Consider the following 23,697-nt stretch of genomic DNA (forward strand, 5'->3'; position numbering starts at 1 on the left):
ACTGGCCATATATGGAGTGTCTTGAGTGTACAGGGTTTAATGAGGGCCCAGGTAGGGCTGGGCCTTAATGTTCGGGCCTGTTGAGAACTCTAGTTTTCGCCGGCTGCTGGGCGTGGCTGCACTAATAACTTTGGGCATCGAAGAGCAACGATGGATGGGGAAGGACCAACGAACAGGTTCTGACATATATCCATATATGGAGATCTAAGGGTTTGAGGTCAGATGTATAGTTGCTGGCCAATATTGACATCTGGGATCTCCATGTATGGGCTTACTTTTTCCACAACTGGGTGCCAGAAAGTGGTTCCCTGCGTTTTTTCACCCCAAACAGGAAGATTTATTCTGCGTTTCTTGATGCAAGATGCAGATTGAAAGTCCGATTTCAATGTTGGATTTCTGTATAAATCAACAATATGGTTGGTTTAAATAAATAAGGCTTCGGGGGATCTCGGTTTCCAGCGTCGTGTTACGACTGCCAAAGCTGTTGCTGTGTGCTAGTTCACAAGGGGATCGCTACGCAACACATCGTTCAGTATTTCATCTCTTACATAACCCCAGTACATGATCTATCTGCGAAGGATGCGCACAATTCTAATAATTTCATAGTCAGCTCATTATAAATACATGACTATATTATATGCTAATTGTGCAATAATGAGTTGTCTGTACTCAGATTTGAACCCATGACGTTGTGTCCCTACTGAGCTAGAGCTATCCAGGCAAAATCAGTTGTTCTAGATATATCATAACGTTTGGTTTATTTGGTTAATAAAGTTCAAAGAACTCCAGAATGAATTGTGCGTACAACATTATCTGACACTGTTCAAACTGTAGAGGCTGTCAAAACAGAGGTCCCCAGCTAAATGGTTGATTGTTACGAACCAAATGGACCGTGATGATATTGTAACCATTTAAACTCTCTCAGAGTTTAATTAACACTGTAGATTGGGGGGTCCCAGGGATAATAATTGTATTAAATGGTGCCTAATGCATTATCAAATTTAATTCCTCGACAGGGTCACTTAAGTTAAAAATGGTTTGAAATCTCTAGAGGCCGTCACTAAACAACACAAAAACAATCGATCTGTCTGAAGAACAGTCCATGTGTAGTTTAATAGTTTAGTAGCCGTATAATACCTCCTGCATCCCCCACCAATCACCTTTAGAAATGGACAGAGTCATTAACGGTATTTTACTCGCTGTACTTAGTCAACAGGCCCGAGGCTCAGTTGGACCCAATTAATATCTGCAGAGCAGAGGAATAATTAAAAAAGCAAGGCATTAAAGTGGGGCCCTCCATGCTGGAAGCTACATTTACATGTGTAATGAGGCTTAGGCCTCCCCTCCTCTTGATCTGCAGACTTTACTGCTTATAGCCTCTCTGTGCCTTCGCAACCCCACCACCTGCCTCTTCACCCCCCCCCCCCCCCCCCCCCTCCTCTTGAACATTGTCTGTTCTGATCTCGCTCACTCTCACCTTGCTACGTCTTCGTCTTCCATCTAGACGAGGCCACATTAACCTTCAACTCCTAATCATACAGAGACAATTAGTCTTTCTGGCAAAAAAAATAAATGTTGTCGTGCTCGCAGCATTGTAAACGAAGAAAGGTATCGTTAATGTTCTCATCAGAGAGGAATGCACTTAAATATTTCACAGAGTAATTATGGGCCAGAGGGAGAAAGATCTGCACACCTGGAGGGACACGTCTGTCTGTCTGTCGTAAAATTGGTTTTGCACTTAGTGTCTCAGTCCTGTGGTCTTTCACTCTCTAACCCTGTGTTTGTCCTTTTAATATATATTCTGGGGAGTTCTGTCAGACTTGACTGCCGAGATTGAAAATGTGTTAGCCTGGGGTCAGAGACTTTCCAGCGATCATTCTCACCCCTGAGGGAATACAACCGACTGAGCCTTTGAGAAAATGCCTTCTCTTCCATCTTCTTGTTTTTTAGTTTTAATGATATAACAAAACAAAAGCTAATAATAATGAAAAATGAGATGGCCGGGATATGTTTTAGAATGTAATAACGTTTTAGACCAGGGATTTGCCTTGTGCAGGTGTCCGTCTGTAATGTTTTAGAATGTAATATTGTTATAGACCCAGGGATTTGCCTTGTGCAGGTGTCTGTCTTTAATGCAGCAGAGCTATACAGTGGTAGTTTATTGTTTCTCGCTCTGTTTTTGTGGCAGGGATAGGGTTTTATTTTTATTGATCGAGTTCCAATCAATCCATTAATGAATTACTCCAGCCATATATAGACCCTTCGCTGGTGGGTGAAAACAAATCTCCCCGTATAGAGCGACTGGCAGCAAATTAAGTCATAACAAAGTTCTCTTTTAGAGGCCTTTTTGCAGGCCGCTGCAATTTTCAAAAGATGATGTCGCACACTGAAAATGGCCCATGTAAAAGCTTATACAACGCGTTGCAACTATGCCATGTTGTGAGCTTGTAGATCTGCTATTGTTGTTGTCCGACACAGTTGTATATCATGGTTTTGCAAATAGAGAATATGCTCATGACATCATTATCATCATCATACCCGGAAGTTATGCGGGAACGCCTACTGAGAGGCAAAGAAAAGTCCAATCTGAGGATTAAATGACGTTAAACAATGTTAAACTCACTTTTGCCACTCGATTTGCCACTCACTTTATGCACGCACATACCCTCAATCTTTGATTTGAACCAGGCTTTGAACTGCGAGTAATCTGCCCAATATACTGCAGAAATATCTTCACCAAGCAGATGCCACTTTTCTTGGGAAAAAATATATTCTTGGCAAAATGATCTCGTCTCATCATAATCTCAAAGCAGAAGCATGAATGGCTCTCTCTGTTGTCCATTAGAAATCTCCCGATGAAGAGACGGTACATCTGACACTATCTGAGAGCAGAGCAGCTTTAGGTTCTGTGCCAGGTGGATGCTATCTGTTTGATGAGCATGTGGATGAAATATATCAATTAACATGATGTCGTTGCATGGGAAGCCTTTGTCTTGGCTTATCTCTCTATATATAGGGCATTAACGTTTCAATCCATCCAGTGAATATAATTTTAACCACTTAAATTCCAGACCCCGGTAAAGGCCGCCAGGGGTCTGTGTATTTGGCCCTGTCCTTTTTTTTCACTCTACACCAACTCAGTGAAATAATTGCAAAAATTGCAGAATGTTTGCTTATTATGACATGTTAGCAAACTAGTAGGCCTACAACTGCATTGGGTGGAGGTGGTCATTTAGATCCTGTGTTCGGGTATTGGACCACTACTGGTTGACAAGTTGGCACTTTGTCAAGCCTCTGTGACATCTTTTACGTTTTAACCACTTCAAATTTCAGATCATGTTCAGAAAACTCCAATACACCAGGCCCAATGAACTCAAATTGTAAAGAAAAATTGCTTTAAAAAAAACTAAAGCCCCCAATGCATCACATTGTGAGCGATGTAGTGAGTGCTGTATTAAGTAATCATGCATTTAACACATCACTCAGAAGAAACATGCTGTGGTACAGTACATGATGTCAAGCTAAACCCAGCAGGGATCATTCATATTAGCACTTAAGTATGACTAATTTGAAGCAAACTAATTTATTTTACACCCAAAAATGGCTGTAGTGCATATATATTTGGTGAATGTTACGTTTGTTAACTGTCTGAGGGGTCTCTTGCCCTGCATTCAGAAGCCAGTATTATGTAAATGACCTTCCTGTGTTGTTGTTTGTTCAGTGATGGAGAACAAAAACAAGTCTTTTTTTGACATATCCATAGAGTGGAGGTTGACACCGTTTGCTGCTTTAGTTTGGATTTAGTGCTGTGCAGGTCAGCTCTAACGTCAACCACGCTGTTTGCTATTCACTCACCCCCCCCCCCCCCCCCCAAAAAAAAAACCATCTGCACAAACCCTGCATTTAAAAAATAATGAACCAGATCAGTACTGAGACCGTTGTTATAAACACAACAAAAAACAGGCAATGTTTGAAGTTTTGCTTAGAAAAGTCTCACTTAGAGAGCACCGAAGTCCTGACGTCACTGTCAGTATAGAGGGCGTCAATCCACAGGTTTGTGTATTTTTTATTTGCACCATGGGGCGCGGTTGACCGGTCGGAAGACATCGCAGAGGTGAGTGACATTGGCAGCATGGAACACCACGTTCTCCAGCTGCAGTGCGGTAGGAGCCGACCCGTGGTCCTGAATCTCCGTGTCCGTGGCCTGATCTGCCACCGTGGTGGCATAATCAAGCCCCAAGTGGACGGACGCCGCAACTGCCCTCGACAGGCAGTCGGAGGTTATCTTTTCCCGCCACACGCTGGATATCCGTGGTGAACTCGGAGATCGCCGAGAGCTGACGCCCAGACCACGGCTCCGACGTCTTCGCCATGGAGAAAGTCAGTGGCTTGTGGTCCACGAATGCGGTGAACTGGCGCCCTTTCCAACAGTAACCTAAAGTGTCTGGTGACGAGGAACAGACCCAGCAGTTCTCTATCAAAGGTGCTGTATCGCTCGGCGTCGCGGAGCTGCTTGCTGAAGAAGGCCAGCGGCTGCCAGGCACCACCGACCCACTGCTCACACGCTGCCCCCACTGCATCGTTAGAGGCGTCTGTTGTAACTGCGACCGGGGCAGAGGGAGACGGGTGCGCGAGCAGAGCTGCGTTGGCCAGCGCGGTCTTGGCGGCCTCGAAGGCTGTGTTCATGGCCCTGAGGCCAAATGGCATCCGCAAGAATTCGGAAAAACCGGGTTTGATAGCGATAATAAAGCTTATCTGACGGATCAATCCGCCAGGAGCGGAAGGTTATTACATTCCTTATGGCGGAGCGTTCCTCCAAAAGCAGTAAGTCTGTTAAAAGGTATGAATTAATTGATTTGACCTAGATTTGTGCAAACAGACTGCTAGCACAGCTGTGTAAAATTCTAATATTATATAGATTTTAAAAGGCTGTCATATACTCTGAATATATTCTTTCAAATGAGGTTTGGCCTTATAGATCAAAAATACATGTGCTCAGTTTTTTTATGAATACATTTGCAACTATTTGAATAAAGGCTGTACACATCAGTGAAATTAACCGCTGGGAAAATCCATAATTGAGAGAGTGCAGGCCTAACAAGCTCATGCTCATGAAATATAGGCTGCATGGCTAACAGGGCTTAGTGCTTACCCTACCATCTCTCCTTTCTCTGACTCTATGACTTATCCACCCATGAAAAATGTGTATAGGCCATTTGGAATTATAACAATCTGTTGAAGATTGGCAGTTTGATCTCAACTTTTTAGCGCACGGGCCATTGCACTGAGGTGGTGGCGGTGCTTTACCTATAGCCTACTTGTGAGGACCTCTGCTTGGATTCATGGTGAGTGTGCACCGAAGCTCAAAATAGTAAGCTCACAAGGCGTTGCATGTGGACACAACACTATAGATACACGGGATGACAATAAACATTTCACAGGATAAATACCACTTTGAATTAAAACAATCTGTTGACAGGCTGAGTATGGCACGAATGATTATTTTTGGGGATGTGGAGGACTTCGACGTTGACCGAGCTGACGCACCCCCCAACGCCCAGTATTGTATTTATTTGGCCCAAAATGATTTATATTATAATCCGTTAATCACACAATTAAAGACCGTTGATCGTTTGCAGCTGGCGTTAATTACCTCACGCTGCGCAAGGGTATTCACTATAGGGCCCACACCGTCACTAACTTGTGTATTATAGTTTGGTAAACTGGAAACTACAGAAAAAGAAAAAAAAATCTTTCCTGTCTTGAGTTGCCCGCTGCCTGTGTGTGAGCCTGTGAGGGGGGGGATACCAGTGCACTGAGCAACATGCAGCCGCTCTATACATCTATTACCACTGTTTCGGCGCTGTAGTGCCGAAATGATTCCGGCTCGTCAGAAGTTTTCAGTAGCACCGAAGAGCCGACTTTAGGACGGTACCCGCCCTCCCGAACCTCAAATGACGTCACATTGTAGGCACTACAGAGCCGAACCGACTTTTATTCGGCTCTAAAATAGGAGTATGAATCGGCCCTAAAACAAACAACATTTAAATAAATCATACAGTACACAAATACACAAAACATACAGTACAGAGATACAAATAGATACATACATGCACATTTTACGGTGCTTTCCCTGCTGCCCCACCGGTAAGTGTACGGCAAGCATATGCCCGTAGTTTTCAATAAAAAGGTGTTTTGATCCACTCTGTCTCAGAATCTGGCATCCATCTTGGATTTTCCTCAATTGTGAATGTGCAACAGTGCCCCTAGCGGTCAGTGTTGCACAGCCAGTTTCACTCATTAGGGGAGACGAGAGAGATGGCGTCAGAATAAATACATCTACGAGAGTCTAAATCTTAGGCTGCACCTACCCCACCAACCACCACACCATTTGCTTATAATGGGCATAAATGGCAACACTGCAAACCAGCACTACAGGCTACTTTGCATGGGCAAAAATATGTTTTCATCTGCCGACTGAACAATACTGTTTGGTGTGGAAGGAGGGAAATTATCTGTCTCTCTCATATAACTCTGTCTCACTCTGATTGTCTGATTGTGTGGGGTGTATAGCTAAACAGGTTTATATGTTAATTTTATACAGTAGTCCCTACTACCCCGTCATCTCCGGGAGTGCCTGGTAGCTTAAACACCCACTGGCAAAATAATAAGCCTGATTTGACCTCCAGGCAAAAACTAAAAGAACCCCACGGTGCGTGTCAGATTAGAAGCATAGACAAGTTGAGTCTAGATGTGAATATAAGCTACTGAATGATGAGAAGAATCTAAGAGATAGAGGGAGATTGCTCCAATCAAATGTAGCAGAAAGACCTCCATCCAACCACATTGGAGATTTGGGGGATTTAAAGTAAGGATTTTGTAGATGTCTTAGTGGATATGATGTCGAAATACTGCTTCAAGTAAGAAGGGCGCCTAAAGTAAATGCATTTATAAATTGAGAAACCAATGTAATTGCCGTCTTTATTTAGGCAGCAGCCAATTGAGTGAATTGTACACAAGGCAGTGACGATCATCATATGGACATCTCATGCACCCACGCTGTGTCTGTTCATGAAATATGTTTTCTCTGTCCCAAATCTGGAAATCTGTGTGTATTGTAGGCCCTGTAGGTAACAAGTTGACCTGCACATCACTAGTTTGCACACACGCATGCATGCACACATGTCAAATCAGCCTTGATTTGACTGGGCTAATGAGGATCTATCCATTGACTCCTCTCCTGTACTGTGCTATCAGCCTGTGTCGCAAGTGGAGTGTCAGCTCCGAGGCTCAGCTCAGCTCTAGGTATTTCGGTGGAACCACAGAGAAAATTAGATTAGCCTAAGCCTTTTAACTGCGTTGGGTTTGATCCCATTTGAGGGGCTGGCAACACTAGCGTACTCTGTGTTCAGAGGCAAAGCGCATCCAGTGGGAGATGGGAGAAGGCTGCCTGAGAAGTGAATAAAAGGCTCCGCCGCTCCGGTGACAGAAGCTAAGCAGCTTTAGCTCAGAGACACAGTTCAAGCCAGGGGCGCGACACAGAGTGGCAAATAGCTTCACACCTTTTATTACACGCTACCTCTTTAGGACTCATGCAGGTGGATCTTCAGACGTGCCAGAGAGTCACGGAAAGAGGCATTTTCGGGTGTAGGGGGATGCCACGTAGAGTGGCCATCTGGGAACTGGAAGGTTCCCGTCTCCATTCCTATACTGCCATTATGGGCCAAGTGTCCTTGTGTAAGACAGTGAACCTAACTGTTCACAAGTTGGTGCCTTGCATGGTTGCCTCTACCGCCGTTTTTTGTAGTCGAGTCCATCAAGACCAAGTCTGAGGGGGGAGAGTCCGAGTCAAGACCGAGTGTTGGAGGGGGTCGAGCCTGAGTCGAGAACGAGTCGAGAACGACACCAGATTGTCATTATTTTTTGTCATTTGAAAACACGTCAGCTACACTCCGTTACTTAACAAGATTGGTGACCTTGTGGCAACCAAGGACCTGGACATCACTCCCTCCATCTGCAACTGGATCCTCGACTTCCTCACTGATAGGCCTCAGTCTGTTAGGATAGGCAACCTCACCTCCTCCACCCTAACCCTGAGCACTGGTGTCCCACAAGGCTGTGTGCTGAGCCCCCTTCTCTACTCCCTCTTCACCCACGACTGCACCCCTATGCACGGCACCAACACCATCATCAAATTTGCAGATGACACAACGGTGGTGGGTCTCATCAAAGACAATGATGAGACGGCCTACAGGGAGGAGATCCTGCATCTGGCGTCGTGGTGTGCCGACAACAACCTGGCGTTGAACACAAAGAAGACCAAGGAGCTCATAGTGGACTTCAGGAGGACTAGGGCTGTCACTCATGCTCCCATTCATATCAACGGAGCGGAGGTCGAAAGGGTCCCCAGCTTCAAATTCCTGGGGGTCCACATGTCTGAGGACCTCTCCTGGACCCTCAACACCGCGTCTCTGGTCAAGAAGGCCCACCAGCGTCTCTTCTTTCTGAGGAGACTGAGGAAAGAAAACCTATCTCCTCAGATCCTGGGGAATTTCTACCGCTGTGCCATCGAGAGCATCCTCACATACTGCACCACGGTCTGGTACGGAAACTGCACAGCCTCTGACCGGAAGGCACTGCAAAGGGTGGTGAAAACTGCCCAACGCATCACCGGAATATCTCTCCCTGTCATTAAGGCCATCTATGACAGTCGGTGCCTGAGGAAGGCCCATAAAATCATAAAGGACCCCTCTCACCCCAACCACAGTCTGTTTGCCCTCCTCCCCTCTGGGAGACATTTTAGGAGCCTTGGTTCCAAGTCCAGCAGACTTAGGAACAGCTTATTCCCTCACTGTCATCTACCTAAACTCCTCATCCACTCCTTTCCCTCCTCCAGTGTCAGCCCCCCCTCCCCCCAACCCATCCACCATCCCTGTCGTATCCGAGACTCTGGACACATCCTAGTCTACAAACACTATGTGGACTTGTGTGATATGGCCACTGGACTTGTCGAACATGGTCTCTGGACCTTAGTTTAGCACACTGTGCACTGGGCCTACTTGCAATATGGACAGATCATGTTTTTTCTTCTGCTCTCATATCATTATTTATTTATTTATTTATTTAAATTACTACTGCTACTGTTACTACTGTACTACTGTAAATAATGTATCCTCCTTACTGACATGTTTGCACCATTGGTGAGATGCTGTGCTGTACTTGTACTGTACATTGACAATAAATTGAATCTCATCTCAAGATGGCTGTCTATAAGCGCCAGACAGCTTATAATGTCTTATAACGTTAACGTGAATGGGTTCCTCATAATATCTAAATAATAATTCAGCAAATGTCTGAATGTCTGTCTGTCTGAATGTCACTGACAGCGCCTTATCTCATCATTCACTGCACGAATCACTCCCACTTTTCACACAGGCATGGACCATAATTATATGGAGGTCTTAACGGAGCCCTTTTCCCCATTTGACACATTAATGATTCATAATTAATTTATTAGTGAATTAACCTCGCACCTCGGTCCCTTAGCGACACCTGCATCACAGACCACCGTTATCACCGTTACCCCACTGGCATGCTTCCTCTAGCTACCGCTGCAACACAACAAAATGTGCCCTATACAATTTGGCGCCGCGTGTGTGTGTGTGTGTGGCTCCTAATAGACGGATAAATGGGGGTAAACGGCTGTGCTGTCTGTCGTCTATCTCCGACCGAGCCACATTATTAGCACACATCTCTATATAAATCTGCACGCTCCCAGAATCCAGCTAGGTTACATTTTACCGATTTTACCGATGTATTTCACTGTACAAATATTGTTTTTACATCACTCCAACCCTCTCAGGCCAGGAGGCGGTGTGTGTGTATGTGTGTGTTTGTGCGCGCGCGCGCGCGTGGACGCTAAACACTGAGCAACACGTTAAATTTCTATTTCTACTAAAGAAAGAGGCAGCGATGGAGCCATAAGTCCATATCCATACATTCGGGGACATAAATTGCGCAAAATACTTTTAAACATGAAGCTAGAAGGCTGCTACATAGCTACTACTACTACTACTGCTACTAGCTGTTGTGTGCTACATTAGCAACACCAGGGTTGCCACATTGACTGAGAGGGAAACAAGCAACCAGGTCTATGAAAATGTTAACAGGCCAGATAAAGTCACAAAATCAGAAAATACATCTCGGATAAGCAACAATATTGCTGACTGTCAAACATCATTTTCATGTCATGGACCACTAATATTATATATATATATATATATATATATATATATATATTTACTATATATATATTTGCTGTTCATATATTCAGAACGGGTAAGGACTAGTGGGTATAATGTCTCATTGCATTGTAGTGAGTTGTGAGCCTCGATTGGACTAGGTGGGGGGAGAGTCGCGAGTCCCTTGGTCCGAGGCCAAGTTAAGATCAAATAAAACGATGTGTGAGACCGAGACGAGACCGAGTAAATTAAAATGTGGACTCTAGACCGGACTGGAGTACTACAACACGCCGTTCACATTCATCCACACATGAATGGCAGAATGTAACAGACATTGCAAAGTTATTCTAACAACCACTTTAACCCATTCTGACCTGAGATCAGATTCATACGAGGTTTCCACTGGACACACACTGGTCTGATGAACCCATTCTGACCTGAGATCAGATTATAAAAATGTCAGTCGTTCTTCGATTTTTCAAAAATAGCAGACCTACAAGCTCATATCGCGCCACTCGGTGGCGCGATATGAGCTTGTAGATCTGCTATTTTTCAATAGCTAAAGCATAACATGATGCTAACACCAAAATGGGTGCCCGGTCAGAATGGGTTAAACCTGGTGTCCCTAGTTTGAGCATGAACATTTATAAAATATAGCTTAAGTGGTTAGACAATAAAATCATGTTTGACTCTCATGGGAAGCATGATCCGACGGACCATTGCCCCGAAGGAGCATTGGTCCCAGGTGCGCTGGGGGTCGGGAGAGGGTTGGGGTTAGGTTTAGGTGTCTGCCCCGGGGGAGGTTAGGGTTAGGGTGAGGGTTTGAGGTAGGTTGTCGATCGGACCAATGGACCGTCGGCATATTGACGCGGACCCGACTCTCATGTTACTTCACATGCACCCTCATCATTTGTGAATGTGCTGATGTCCCACATCATCTGTGTTTTGTTTCATTGATCTAACCTTACCTGACACGTGAAAATTACTTTGGTCTCTTGGACAGCTCTTTGCCCACCTTGTGGTATTTGTCTGACTGAATGCAGAGGGACAGATACCATATAGTGCCGTGTGTGTGTGCAGGGAGGAAGCCAAATACAAAGTGTGCCCTGGGGGATACGGGAGGCCTGTCAGTTCTGCCAAGACGTCTCATGGCTGGCCGGGTGGGTCACCGTGACGGAACGTCTCATGCTTAGCCTCCTCAACCTCTTCCACTTCTCTGAGAGCTAGTAGAATGGGCCAATGCTAGGGACCTCGAACCACCTCCTCCACCCACAAACTGAATAACTCATACACAGACAATATGCAAGTGAGCAGCGTATCGATGCTGTCAGGCAGAAACCTCTTATCTCCATAAATATTCAAATGTCTGTTTTTGGTAGAAAAGGTACTGTTCTAAAATAATATGAATTTATTGAACAAGGTCATGGATGATTCTTCTGACGAATTGAACCACACCAGGCCAGGCTGTGGACATGGACTTGAATGATGAATCAAACATACTGTACAGTACAGGAAAAACACACAGACCTACCAGCAGATGAACAAAGGCATTCCAACGCTATAGCCTTGAATACTTGTATTCAATTACAGCATTCAATGTTTAACTTACTTTACTTTGATGGCTTAATCCTAGACACAGCTGCTTTGAGCGCCTCTCTTCCTTTTCAAGTTATGTTGCTGCAGCCGTCGTGTGAAAGTACTCCATTTCTTCTTCCGAGAAGAAAGAGGCTGCCCTTGCTGTCCTCTGACCCATGGATGGCCTCACAGATGGGATAATTTTGGCGAAGTCTTCTGTGTCCATCTTTCCAATGATGCTAGAGATTTAAGGAGGTCAGACAAGGGAACCGCTTGCAATTTAATTAGGTGATTGTGCTTCAGAGAGCTTTTGCCACTCGATAAACTCCCACACATTGGCCTCTGTGGTTTGCTCAGGACCCTGAGACGATGCAAGGGCACCGTCGTTCAAAACAGATCATGACTCGCCTCATCCTCTGATGCTCGTATTCCTTCATAGAAATACTGTTGATTTTTCTCTTCAACTGAAAACAAGAGGATTGTTCTCTCCTCTTTGCTGCCAGGGCTCTACCCATTAGCCAATTTTAATATAGGATAGGACGGTTATTGGTTATGTCTGATTCATGTGTTTGTGTTTTGAATCCCACACACTGTCTTCAAGTAGTAAGTGAGGATAGTGTGTGGGATCTCCATTTTTCCTGTATTCCTGTACTAACGTATGTCCCTCCAGTGCATGTACACCATATTTTGTCATGTGTTTGTGCATCCACTCACCCACCATCCACCCATTTAGTCCTTAGGCCAGAGGCCTTATTATCGGATATCGTTGCCCTAAAAAGGGACAAGACATATGTGGTATAATTTTGTTCGTCTGACATCCAGAAGTGCTACATTGTGTGATAGCAGTGTCACACACACACACACACACACACACACACACACACACACACACACTCTCTCTCTCTCTCTCTCTCTCTCTGCAGACTCACCCATCTGCACCAGATCCCATAGTCGATGGACAACTGTTGATGGTGGAGAGTTAGCAATTCAGTGGATGCGCACAGCCCCTGCACCAGATGTAGTCCTTGAGCTTTTGGCCTGTGAATGTGCACAAGTATGCAAGCTTCCTAACTGCAGTTTTATCAGCAATGGTTTGAGATGTACAGACCTCTGCAAACTCCAGAACTGTACAAACCAAGCACCGGGGGGAGATTGAATGCCTACAGTTGAACAGGACAGTTCTGATGAGGAAGAGGTTCCATAGTGCAATACAGCCATTGACATCTATAGACGTAATTTGGTGTTTTTAGTGTTTACTATAGAGGGTGCTCTTTCACAACCTGTGCAACGTTAATCTACGGCTTCCGAATCAGAGGTAGACAGGAGAAGATGTGATCAAAACCAACCCAAGACATGTGTAGTATTATAGGACATTTTGGATCCAAAATGACCTTGATATTGACCTTTGACACATGACCCTGAACTTGAATTGCTTCAGTCACCTCTTAAACTCAGCACCCCATAAAATGTATACTTTGATGTCAGAATCATCCAAATTAGTCGTTGAGTTATGCCTTTCACTATATACAATTTTTTTCATCATATATCAGATATAAGGGCCAAAAACAAGTAATCAGCTGCCATTTTGACATTTTTGACACAAAAATCACATGGTTTGTGGCAACGATATATCCGGCTTAAGGACTAATTTTGGATTTGCCCGGTATGGCTACAAGAAGTATAATTCAGCATGTCTGTTGTTCTATTATGATGTTGGTCATGCCCATCCATGGTACAAACATCAGAAATGTGCATAAAAGTGAATGATTTTGGAGTTTAGATAATAATCAATTGTATGGTTTTGCATAATCAGATTATACCCCTAAAATAATATTCAGCTGCCCTTCTGAAACTGCTATCACACAATTTAACACTCCTGGATGTCAGACGAACAAAATTATACCACATATGTCTTGTCCCTTTTTAGGGCAACGATATCTCACCCGGCCTAAGGACTAATTAGCCAATTTTAATATAAGTTCATGCTAGATTAGTGGAGTGGAGAGTCTGGAGACCCAGTCAGCCATTTGCTGGTCGAGCATAAAGTACAACGCTTTCTCTGCTGCAGCGTGAACACATCGCTGTCGATTCACTGGTAATGTGTGCATGGAAAGATGTTCGATTTTGTGTCACAGATGGTTTGCGTCATTATGCTTTGTGCTTGTGTCTGTGTGCGGGCGTGCAAGAGCACAGGTGCATCTGCATGAATGCACATATAGGATCCACATAAACGGGACGCAGAAGTAATATTTCAAGGATGGTACAGAATGATAAAGGGTGTGAGTCTTCACATCATTTTCTCTACTCTGAGAATTGTACGCAGAGGCTCTACGGACAGTGCACACCTCAGTGAGCTCAAGGGCTTGCATTTATTATCTAAGAGAAACCGTTTGGACACCTTTACAACACCTTATTGTAACATATTATCATCATGATCTATATATCCTACGAAAAACAAGTGACAAAACATTGTATACTGCAGCTATTGTACAAATTGTGTCGACTCAACTTATCAGTGTTGCTATCGATTGCAACACTGATAAGCCGCAAATTTGAAAGCTGGTGGGCAGCGGACAATTAAGCTTTGATTCAGGTTTTCAATTAGGCTTTCATACCTGTTCTGTGAACGCTTGGAACTGTCACTATTTTCATCCGACTGTTCGTCTTTATACAGAAGCTTTGTTATTATGGTCATGGTGGGAGTTCTGGTCCCACTATGTCTTTGTGTCCAGTATCACTACACCAGCAGCAGCACAAAACCATAGTTGCGTGTGACAGTAGAAATAGGTCATCAATACAGACAACGCTAGTTGTGTGGATTAATACATTTTTAATGGGTGGCCCCCAGTGCCCCTCGCCAAATAACCGGAACTACTTAATATTCACCAAAACCAGACCAGAACTCCCACCTCAGGCAAACAATTTATACCTTTGCAACGACTATATTAATGGACAGATAGATACACAGTTTATAGTCGTTATAGTTGTTTATAGTTATGTTATGTTCATAGTGACACTACCACCATTAAATCAGAGTAATCTAGTAAGAGAGTGGTGACACACTTTGATCTCGCCGCAAAGCTGGGTGCTAGTTCCAAACATTGGAACTGTCCCATTGAGATAGAACGAGCACGTCCGCATTCCATTGTTACAATGGGAGTCAACGCTAGTGTCACCACTCTCTTACTACATTACTCTGCATTACATATGGATTTGTTTATGGTTATATCTGAGTGACGTGGTCTGCTGGCCCTCCCAGTAGCTAATTTCAATAGCAGGATAGATTTACTGGGAGACCGGGCTCTGGTAACAGATTCAAAAGTTAACAAACTTGAGATTCATAGTAGCCCAGTTTGAAGTTGGTCGGTCTCATATAAATACAGATTCATAGTAGCCCAGTTTGAAGTTGGTCGGTCTCATATAAATACAGATTCATAGTAGCCCAGTTTGAAGTTGGTCGGTCTCATATAAATACAGATTCATAGTAGCCCAGTTTGAATTCGGTCAGTCTCATATTATGTGCATGAGAGCAGTAGAGTAGTGGGGCGAGATGGAAAAGGGGCGACCATACCTGTTACCGTTCGGATAATCTTCTAATCTTCTAATCATCGTTCGTTCTTTAGTGGTGGGAACTTTCGTTCTTTTCAGTGAGCGGTTTGGTCGTTCACTAAAAAGATCCGTTCAGTTCGTTCATTTCGTTCATTTCGGTCGTTTGCGCGGTTACTGCTGTAAGCTATAGGATCTCCCGCACGGACCATACTCTATGGCACGGACCCACCAGTCACTCGAACGAGTCGGTGCGGCTAGGAGTAGTCATTTTTTCCCCTACAGTCTATGGTAGTAGCAGAGTAGCACTGTCAATTAGCATCGAACATTTGCGATTGTTATAGCTAAATACGGTATTAAAAAAATATGAATTATGATTTTAGTTACAATGAAACTGAATGGATGTGTTTTTTTTAAGGGTAACTGTTCCGTTTTGGCAGAGTCAGACGATCCGTGATGTCAACACCAGTCACTCCTCCCAGTCACCCCCAGTCATGATGCCTTCTACCCGGGCATAATTTCCTCTTCACGTCCCCTGTCTGTCTGGGACCACCAGAGCTCCAATAGCTATAGCAATTATCACAATTTAAATAAATAAGCATATAGAAACCATTTCACATTAACAATGTTGGTAAAGATATTTGAGGGGAAATATATAATTTATATCCATGAATAAAATATTATCATTGATTAACTCCATTCCTCTACCCTCCATCCCTTCAGTTTCCATGGTTATTGAGCCCCTCCTATATTTAATCTATACTAACCAATTATGGTAATATGAATTGTAGCCTATGCTATTAATGTTATTAGTATAAAGAAGGAGCCTAATCTATTTTCATGTTTTTATAGAATTAAATACTATATATATTTTTTGGTATGTACTGTATTTATAGCCTGTTTATTTCCCATTGATATAATTTCACCATAATAGTATAATTTCACCATATTATTATAATATCACCATAATAGTAGTACATTTAAACAGAAGAGAGCTAATTTAATAACCAGTCACTCTTATTGTTTGATTGTCACTCTTTGTTTGATTGTCACTCTTCCGTGAAATAAAAATGTATGGGTTTCCAATGCTAGACAATGTCAGACCCAAGTCAGTCATTCGTACACACTTCACAGTTAGTTTACAGCACTTCGTTCAGTCACCACCCCCTTCTCCCGGTCGGTTATGCTGTTATAGCACTTTGATCGAAATATGCATTTCGGTCTTTCGGTCTCCTCGGTCAATGTACCAGTATCAGTATGACCGATCACGACCCCTTATCCCGGTTGGTTATACTGTTACAGCACTTTGAACGAAGAACGAAACTTTGAACGAAGAGCGAAACTTTGACCGAAGAACGAAATATGCATTTTGGTCTTTCGGTCTCCCCGGTCAATGTATCAGTATGACCAGTCACCACCCACTTCTCCTCTGCAACTGTTGTGCGCTGTGGGAGCCCGGAGACGGAGAGCACGGCCCCGCCCTCCAGGCTCCGGCTCGCAGCCTCGCACTGAATGAGAAGAGCAGCCGGGCGACTCCCCGTCATTTGCATTTCAGAACGGATCGTTCACCGAAGTGACCGGGTCGGTTTCGTTCACCAAAGATAACTAGTTCTTTTGTTTTCGGTCGTTCATGACCGACACATCACTACTGACTTCCAAGAGTTAAATTAATTCCATGATGTCTCAAACGGAGCTCTACAGTAATGAGATGGGGGGTACATGTAATTATACTGTACATTACATGTAATTATACACTACATGTATAATTACATATTACACATGTAATGCTTCCATAGTGAAAATCTGCAGACATACAGTATCTCATGGCCCACGTTTATTATTATTATGATTATTATACATCTGTGGGGGTGCAAACCGACTATTATTAAACCGACGATAATCTGTCTCATCTACAAGCTGCAGATCGGCTATTTTCGGAGAAGAGATTTATAGACAACTATGTGCAAATATAAAATAGCTGTGATACTTATGTAAGTGGTTATGGTGAAATAAACCATTTAGCACAACAAAGGCTTCCCTTCACCGGTCAAACAACACCATTCATTCACATACAATATACACATTAATAAATAACAATTAAGCAATTGATACCAGTGATCTGGCGGTTATGAAAGGCTCGTCATGAACCTGCAACCTCAGTTGTTTTGTAGTTGGAAAGCCTGGTGTCGTGAGGTTAGTTTGGAGGGGGCGAGGGGACTTTGGCAGCATTCGGAAACCAGTTCTTAGTCAATGAGCCAGACCTCCAAAATTGGAACCTTAATTATGAATTGAGTGTGCAAAACTTATACCTACTGTATATTAAATTGTTTAGGATTAATATACCCTTCCACAGGAGTACTGGTAGCTTTTCCATATTTATCACACATTTTTTCACCTACAGTAGGCCTATACTATAATTAATACTAGTTATCACCATGAAACTTCCCCAGTTGATTACTTACACGAAGACAATGATTTATTGTATTTCACATTATCTGAAATTGTAAATTTAAATATGTAAATGAGCAAAAAGAAAATATGAAAAAGCTACTACTGTGGAAGGGTTATCGTAATATTAATTTACTTATATTGATCCTATAAACAATTTAATATAGCTATGGTTTTGCACACACATAATAAGTGGGCATTCATTCCAATGTAAATATCATGGATTTTACACATTAAATACTGGTTCATTTTTGGAACCAGACCTTCAAAATCTCTCCCAAATCCGTCAACAAGGCCTGCCGTATGCACTGTAAAAATATGTGCGTGGCTAAATACTTGTGCGGGTAACGCAGAATACGTCCTGATGTAGACAGCACCTTACATTATTTCCACAAAGCATATCATCATTATTGTAATGATCAATCAATCGATTGTGTTCTGGCCACTGACATGCTATAGCTACAGTGTCTTCTCTTCCTCTTTTGCCATACTACTGTTTCCACTACTAAGGAAACAGATTGCACAGTTTGGGTGTGAACGTCACCTACTGTACAGTATCAGCTTGTGCTCTGATGCTGCTAAAGGGCTGGTGGGATGAAAGGGTGGATGAATTCTCACCTCCGTTGAGGCGAGAGGCGTCTCTGGGGGACAGCTTGCATTTCCATTTGTTTGCCCAGCAGTTCCTCCTAGAGGATATTTCTTTGTGTCCGACTTAAGGTTGGGCGATATGCCAATTTTATTCAATCGCCTATCGTCTGACCAAGAATCGGCGATTAACGATGTATTCGTGTCATAAAAGTAAAGTGAGAACAGCTCACTGCAGGTCGCAAAAAGCCAGATCTACAAGCTCTGAAGGCGCCGCCTCCTGCCTGTTTTTGCAGCTCTGTTCGCTACGCGTTGAGAGCTTGTAGATCCGTCTGTTTTTGCAGCACAACTGCGCAGCCACGGGGTAACAAAATAAGAAATAAGTTTAGATGAAGTGAAGTTGGAACGGACAAGCAGCTGCAAGCTAAGCTAACATCACAACCACTGGCTGGTGACAGTGTTAAACATGTAGCCTGCCTGCCCTAGTAACGTCTCCTGGAGAAGTCTTGCCTCCCCGCACCGGCGTTGGAGGCTCAGAGGCGCGCCCACATGCTGCTGCTGATCCACAGGCTCTCAAGGCGCCGCGTCCTGCCCGTTTCTGCAGCACCGTTCGCTACGCGTTGAGAGCTTGTAGATCTGTCTATTTTTGCAGCGCTGGTGTCGGGGTTCGTTCACGTTGTCAATAAAAAAATAACTTGGATTACAGGCGGAGATGCAGTTCAGTGGGTTGAGTCAGTAGCTACACGCTAAGCTAACGATCCCCAAGCCTATACAGTATAGGCTCAGGGATCGTTAGCTTAGCGTGTAGCTAATGATTCAACCCACTGAACTTCATCTATACTAACAACACTATCAGCCTGTTTTTTCCCCCCCGACTTCACGGGTGGCGCATTGGGATTGTGATGAGACACGAGACAGCATTGTCATTCTGTTGTGACTGTATATTATTAAACTGCATTGGTCTGGACTCCGGAGCGTAAACAACATGTAGGCTACAGTACAGTAACAGTAGCCTTCCTCGGCTCGGTCCCTCGGCTCACACTGTGAGTCACTGAGAGCAACTGAGCATCACGGCTGCGGGGACTCAGTGGGACCATACCATTATAACTGCCGCTGTTACTACTTTCCTGGCCCAAATTGATTCACATGTTGCTCACACTTAAAGGTTAAAAATCGTCCCGAAAAATCGCCTAATAAAAATATTCGGCGATTGGATTTGTATATTCACGATTGACGATGTATTCGTATCGTCACCCAACCCTAGTCCGACTTCAAGCACAGGTCACTGTTGTTGCTTTAAATGCTAAAAGCGTGAACCAGCTATGCATAACATTCACCCATTCACACAACAATGTCAAGGGCAAGTAGGTAACCATGCAAGGCACTGATCTGTTCATTGGGAGCAGTAAGGGGTTCGGTGTCTTGCACAAGGACTCTTTTTCATTAAGTCAGGATGAGCTGGGGAATGAAACGGGAACTGTCAGTTCCTAGACAGCTGCTGCCAACTTTTATGAAAGTGCTATGCAACTTTCATGGGAAGCGCAACTTCACAAGGGTAGCGCACTGGTAGCCGGTACAGTCAGGTAGAGAAGTGGAAAGTGTAACCTTATCTTTTTTTTATTTTATCATTCATTTAATATATTTTCTTCACTAGAAGTCCTGGTGTTCGAGCCAAGTTCTTAAGGACCGTAACACTAGTGTAGTCGAGTTCAAATGCCTTCAAGTTGGTAGAGGGGAGGTGAGAGGTTAGAGATAGAGTTCATGTTGGAATCTGCTGGTTAGGCCTCAAGTCATTTAGACTTTATTTGGAAATGGAATAGTCGTATCTGCCCACAACAGCTAGTAGTATATTATATACCCAGTGAATGTCTGCTGGAGGGTAAAAAGCAGAACTCAATGTTGAAGCAGCATGAAAAGCCAAACACGTAATAGAGGTATAAAAAAAGAGGAGGCTGCAAAAACAAACATCCCTTTGCAGAGTGAATGAGGACACGGTACATCAACCATGGAACATTGGTTTACATAACACTGTAGGCTATTTTATACGGTTAGCCAAGCCTAATTTATACTCTGTGCAATGGTGTCCATATAATGAGTTATTAGGAGTACCATAGAATGAGTTATTAGGAGTACAAGCGTCAGAGCCATATAGGCCACAGACAAAAACCTCTTACTATACAAATCTGTAGACAACAAATATTAATAAATCATACTGTAAGCTTTCAAGTTGAGTCTTTCTTTTTAATATATCATACTGTAAGCTTTCAAGTTGAGTCTTTCTATTTATAGTATTAATGTATGTTGCACTGTATATTATTATCAGTGTTTCCCACCAAAGGACCACAAAATAGCCAGTGTCCAGGTGTGTGAAACGGGTAAAAAATATATAATAATAATAATAATAATATAAATAGCCAAATAGCGTACTTGTGAATATACTGTATTTGTCTTGTCAAGTAGTAACACTGCGCAGAAAATTATAGATAATACATTAAATTAAACAAAATAATACCTGTCTACAACTGGCCCCCAGTGGCAACCTGTGTCTTACTTTTTTTTTTTCTTTTTTTTTTATCCCACAATTTTGCAACCCATTTTTTCCACCCAGTGTCAATTATCAAATGTAATCCTGGGCGCTACACTTCCTCTGCCAACCTGGGGAGGCAGTGGACTGACCTCATGCTTCCTTCTATGCATGAGTAGTCCAGCTGCTTCTTTTCACCTGACAGGAGAGGAAGGAACACATTATTCTGACCAGTTCCTTTCCCCTCCATCAGGCGCCAGGGGGGTAAACCTGTGTCTTACTGACACTTCTTCTCTTCTCTATGTGTTCCATCTCTCACTCCCCAGTTAGTCCACACCATCAGCGTGGTGGACAGAGATGAACCGCAGTCTGGACATCGCTTCTATTTCACCCTGGCCCCCGAAGCCTCCAGCAATCGACACTTCACTCTCTGGGATGTCAAAGGTGAGAGGGCAAAGGTTACTGGCAGAGACGTGGAATGAGGTTGGGCATGGTGAGTAGGGGAGCGATTTGCCACTGGCATGAAACCACACTGTGGTGTTACAGCAACAGACCTATGCAGCTGCAAGAGCAGGCAGCAGTAAAATGTAAAATAAACAGTACACAGTAGCCGACTACACTACATAATGGTAAGCACTGTTTTATTTCACTGACATTTCACCATAAGGTCATACTGACATGGAGTTGCACTAACCATTTAGCTCCCAGGGAACTACTGTACAAGACTAGAGTTCAAGTCAAAGGTCAAGTGAATACCTAAAGGGGAAACTATGGAGCCAAATAGCATTTGTGAATACATCTTTCTTGTCAAGTAACATGGCGGATATGGTTGCTGTACAGAACAATATTGGTGTACTAGAAAGTTTACATAATCACAGGGAAGTATTTAGAGGCCACTAAAATTCTTCAAGTAACCATTTACCCAGCTCTGGTGAGCACATTCCCAATAATTGAATACTCTGTACTTTTAAATTACATTCAACTGCCCTTAACACTCTTTGGAGAGAAAACAATAATAGTAAGTAAGTAAGTACATTTTATTTGTAAAGCACCTTTCAAGACAAAGTCACAAGGTGCTGAACAGAACACAGAGCAAGCAATCAACAAGTTAAAACCAAAGGAAAACATAGCACAATAAAGTTAAAAGACAATAAAGAATTCAACAAAGAATAAACAAGGCAAAAACTCAGAACATAGGCATGTAAAATAGTAAACTAGAGGCAGAATCACAAAAACATAGGTATATAAAAATAAGTCTGGTAAGAACTACATGGGGAAAATAATTACGGAATAAATGTGTCTTTAGCTTTCTCTTAAAAGAGTCTACTGACTCAGCATTTTTTAACATGAGGGGCAGGGCGTTCCAGAGTATAGGAGCAACCACTGCGAAAGCCCGGGCGCCCTTTGTTCTTAGCTTAGTCCCCAGTATCTTCAGTAGGCATTTGTCTGAGGACCTAAGGGGTCTTACATCAGACTTTGGGGGCAGTAGGTCACGAATATAAGAAGGGGCCAGCCCGTGTAATGCTTTGTAGGTTGTTAATTGCCTTAATTGGAAGGCAGTGCAACGAGGCTAATACAGGAGTTATGTGGGCCCTACGGTTGGTATTCATGAGTATTATAGCTGCAGTGTTTTGAATCAATTGAAGTCGGGATAGAGATGAATGGTTTAGCATGGTGTAGAGACCGTTACAATAGTCTAAACAGGAGGTCTTGAGGTGACAGAATTGACTTGATTTTTGCAATGTTGCGCAGATGATAGAAGCAGGATTGAGTGATCTTTTTGATGTGACATTCAAGGTTCATCTGGGTGTCAACATTTCGTGCTATGGGTTTGACGTTGGTTGCCAGTGGACCCCAAGGGGTTGACGGATTGTGTTAATACATATTCAAGCAACGTGATTATCTGTAAATGTACTCCCTAATGATTGTATATGAATCGTACTATTAACGATTAAATATATGTAGGGTAAGTATTTTGTTTACTACAAATTCAAGAAACTATTATAGCCTACTCCCTACTTTAATGGATTAATGGATTGTCAACAATTTTCATAATTGCCTAAAATGTCATCATGAATTAAACATTTTTTTCTGTTTTGTTTTCTGTAACCCTAACCCGGGCCGTTTTTGTTGTAAGGCTACAAAAGGTTCCTCATACTGCTGCCACTTTATTTGGACATACACTTTGCCCGCCTGGCCGCCTCTGTGTACTGTTTAAAAAAAACATTGTGCCTTTAGAGCCAAGTTGGATTGGATGTTTGCGGACGCCTGCTTGGAGATGTGTACCTAAGTGAATGTGACGCACGGCTAAATCAAGATTGATGTGACAGCGGGAGAATGTCAGGGGAGTGGACCTGCATGGCGAAGGAAATGTCACCATGCGGAGGCTGCTTTGGCTCCTCGCTCTCATGCATGCACGTGTATCTGCACAATTGTGCTGAAAGCCCAAGAGTGCATGGACAAAATGCTCACTCGCAAAGCAAACGCCATACAGACACACAGACACTCGGACAGGCACATGTGTACACATGCACTCACGAACACACACACAAGCCCACATCACACACGCCCGCAGTCACGCACGCGCGCATGCACGCATGCACGCACAGTCTCCAGCTCTCTCACTCTCTCTCTGGCTATCTTTGTCTGTGTCCCTGTCTGTCTGTCTCTCTCTCTTGCTGTATCTCTCTCTCGCTGTCTGTCTGTCTCCCTCTCTCTCTCTCTCTCTCGCTGTCTGTCTCTCTCTCTCTCTCTCACTCTCTCTCTCTTGGAATGACA

At 43.4% G+C, this 23,697-nt stretch overlaps 1 protein-coding gene across 1 annotated transcript in view; it reads left to right on the top strand.

The window, feature by feature from the left end:
* The window catches only part of LOC308327381 (cadherin-22-like), a gene marked incomplete at its 5' end in the record, with an annotated part of 121,070 nt that overhangs the window by 67,395 nt on the left and 29,978 nt on the right, over positions 1 to 23,697 (top strand). Inside the window, one exon of the mRNA XM_080780768.1 lies at positions 21,246 to 21,363. Coding sequence (XP_080636894.1) covers positions 21,246 to 21,363 — 118 coding nt within the window. The remainder of the gene's footprint in view (positions 1 to 21,245; positions 21,364 to 23,697) is intronic.

This window comes from Protomyctophum bolini (genome assembly GCF_963924005.1).
Source record: "Protomyctophum bolini genome assembly, chromosome: 2".
Lineage (NCBI taxonomy): Eukaryota > Metazoa > Chordata > Actinopteri > Myctophiformes > Myctophidae > Protomyctophum > Protomyctophum bolini.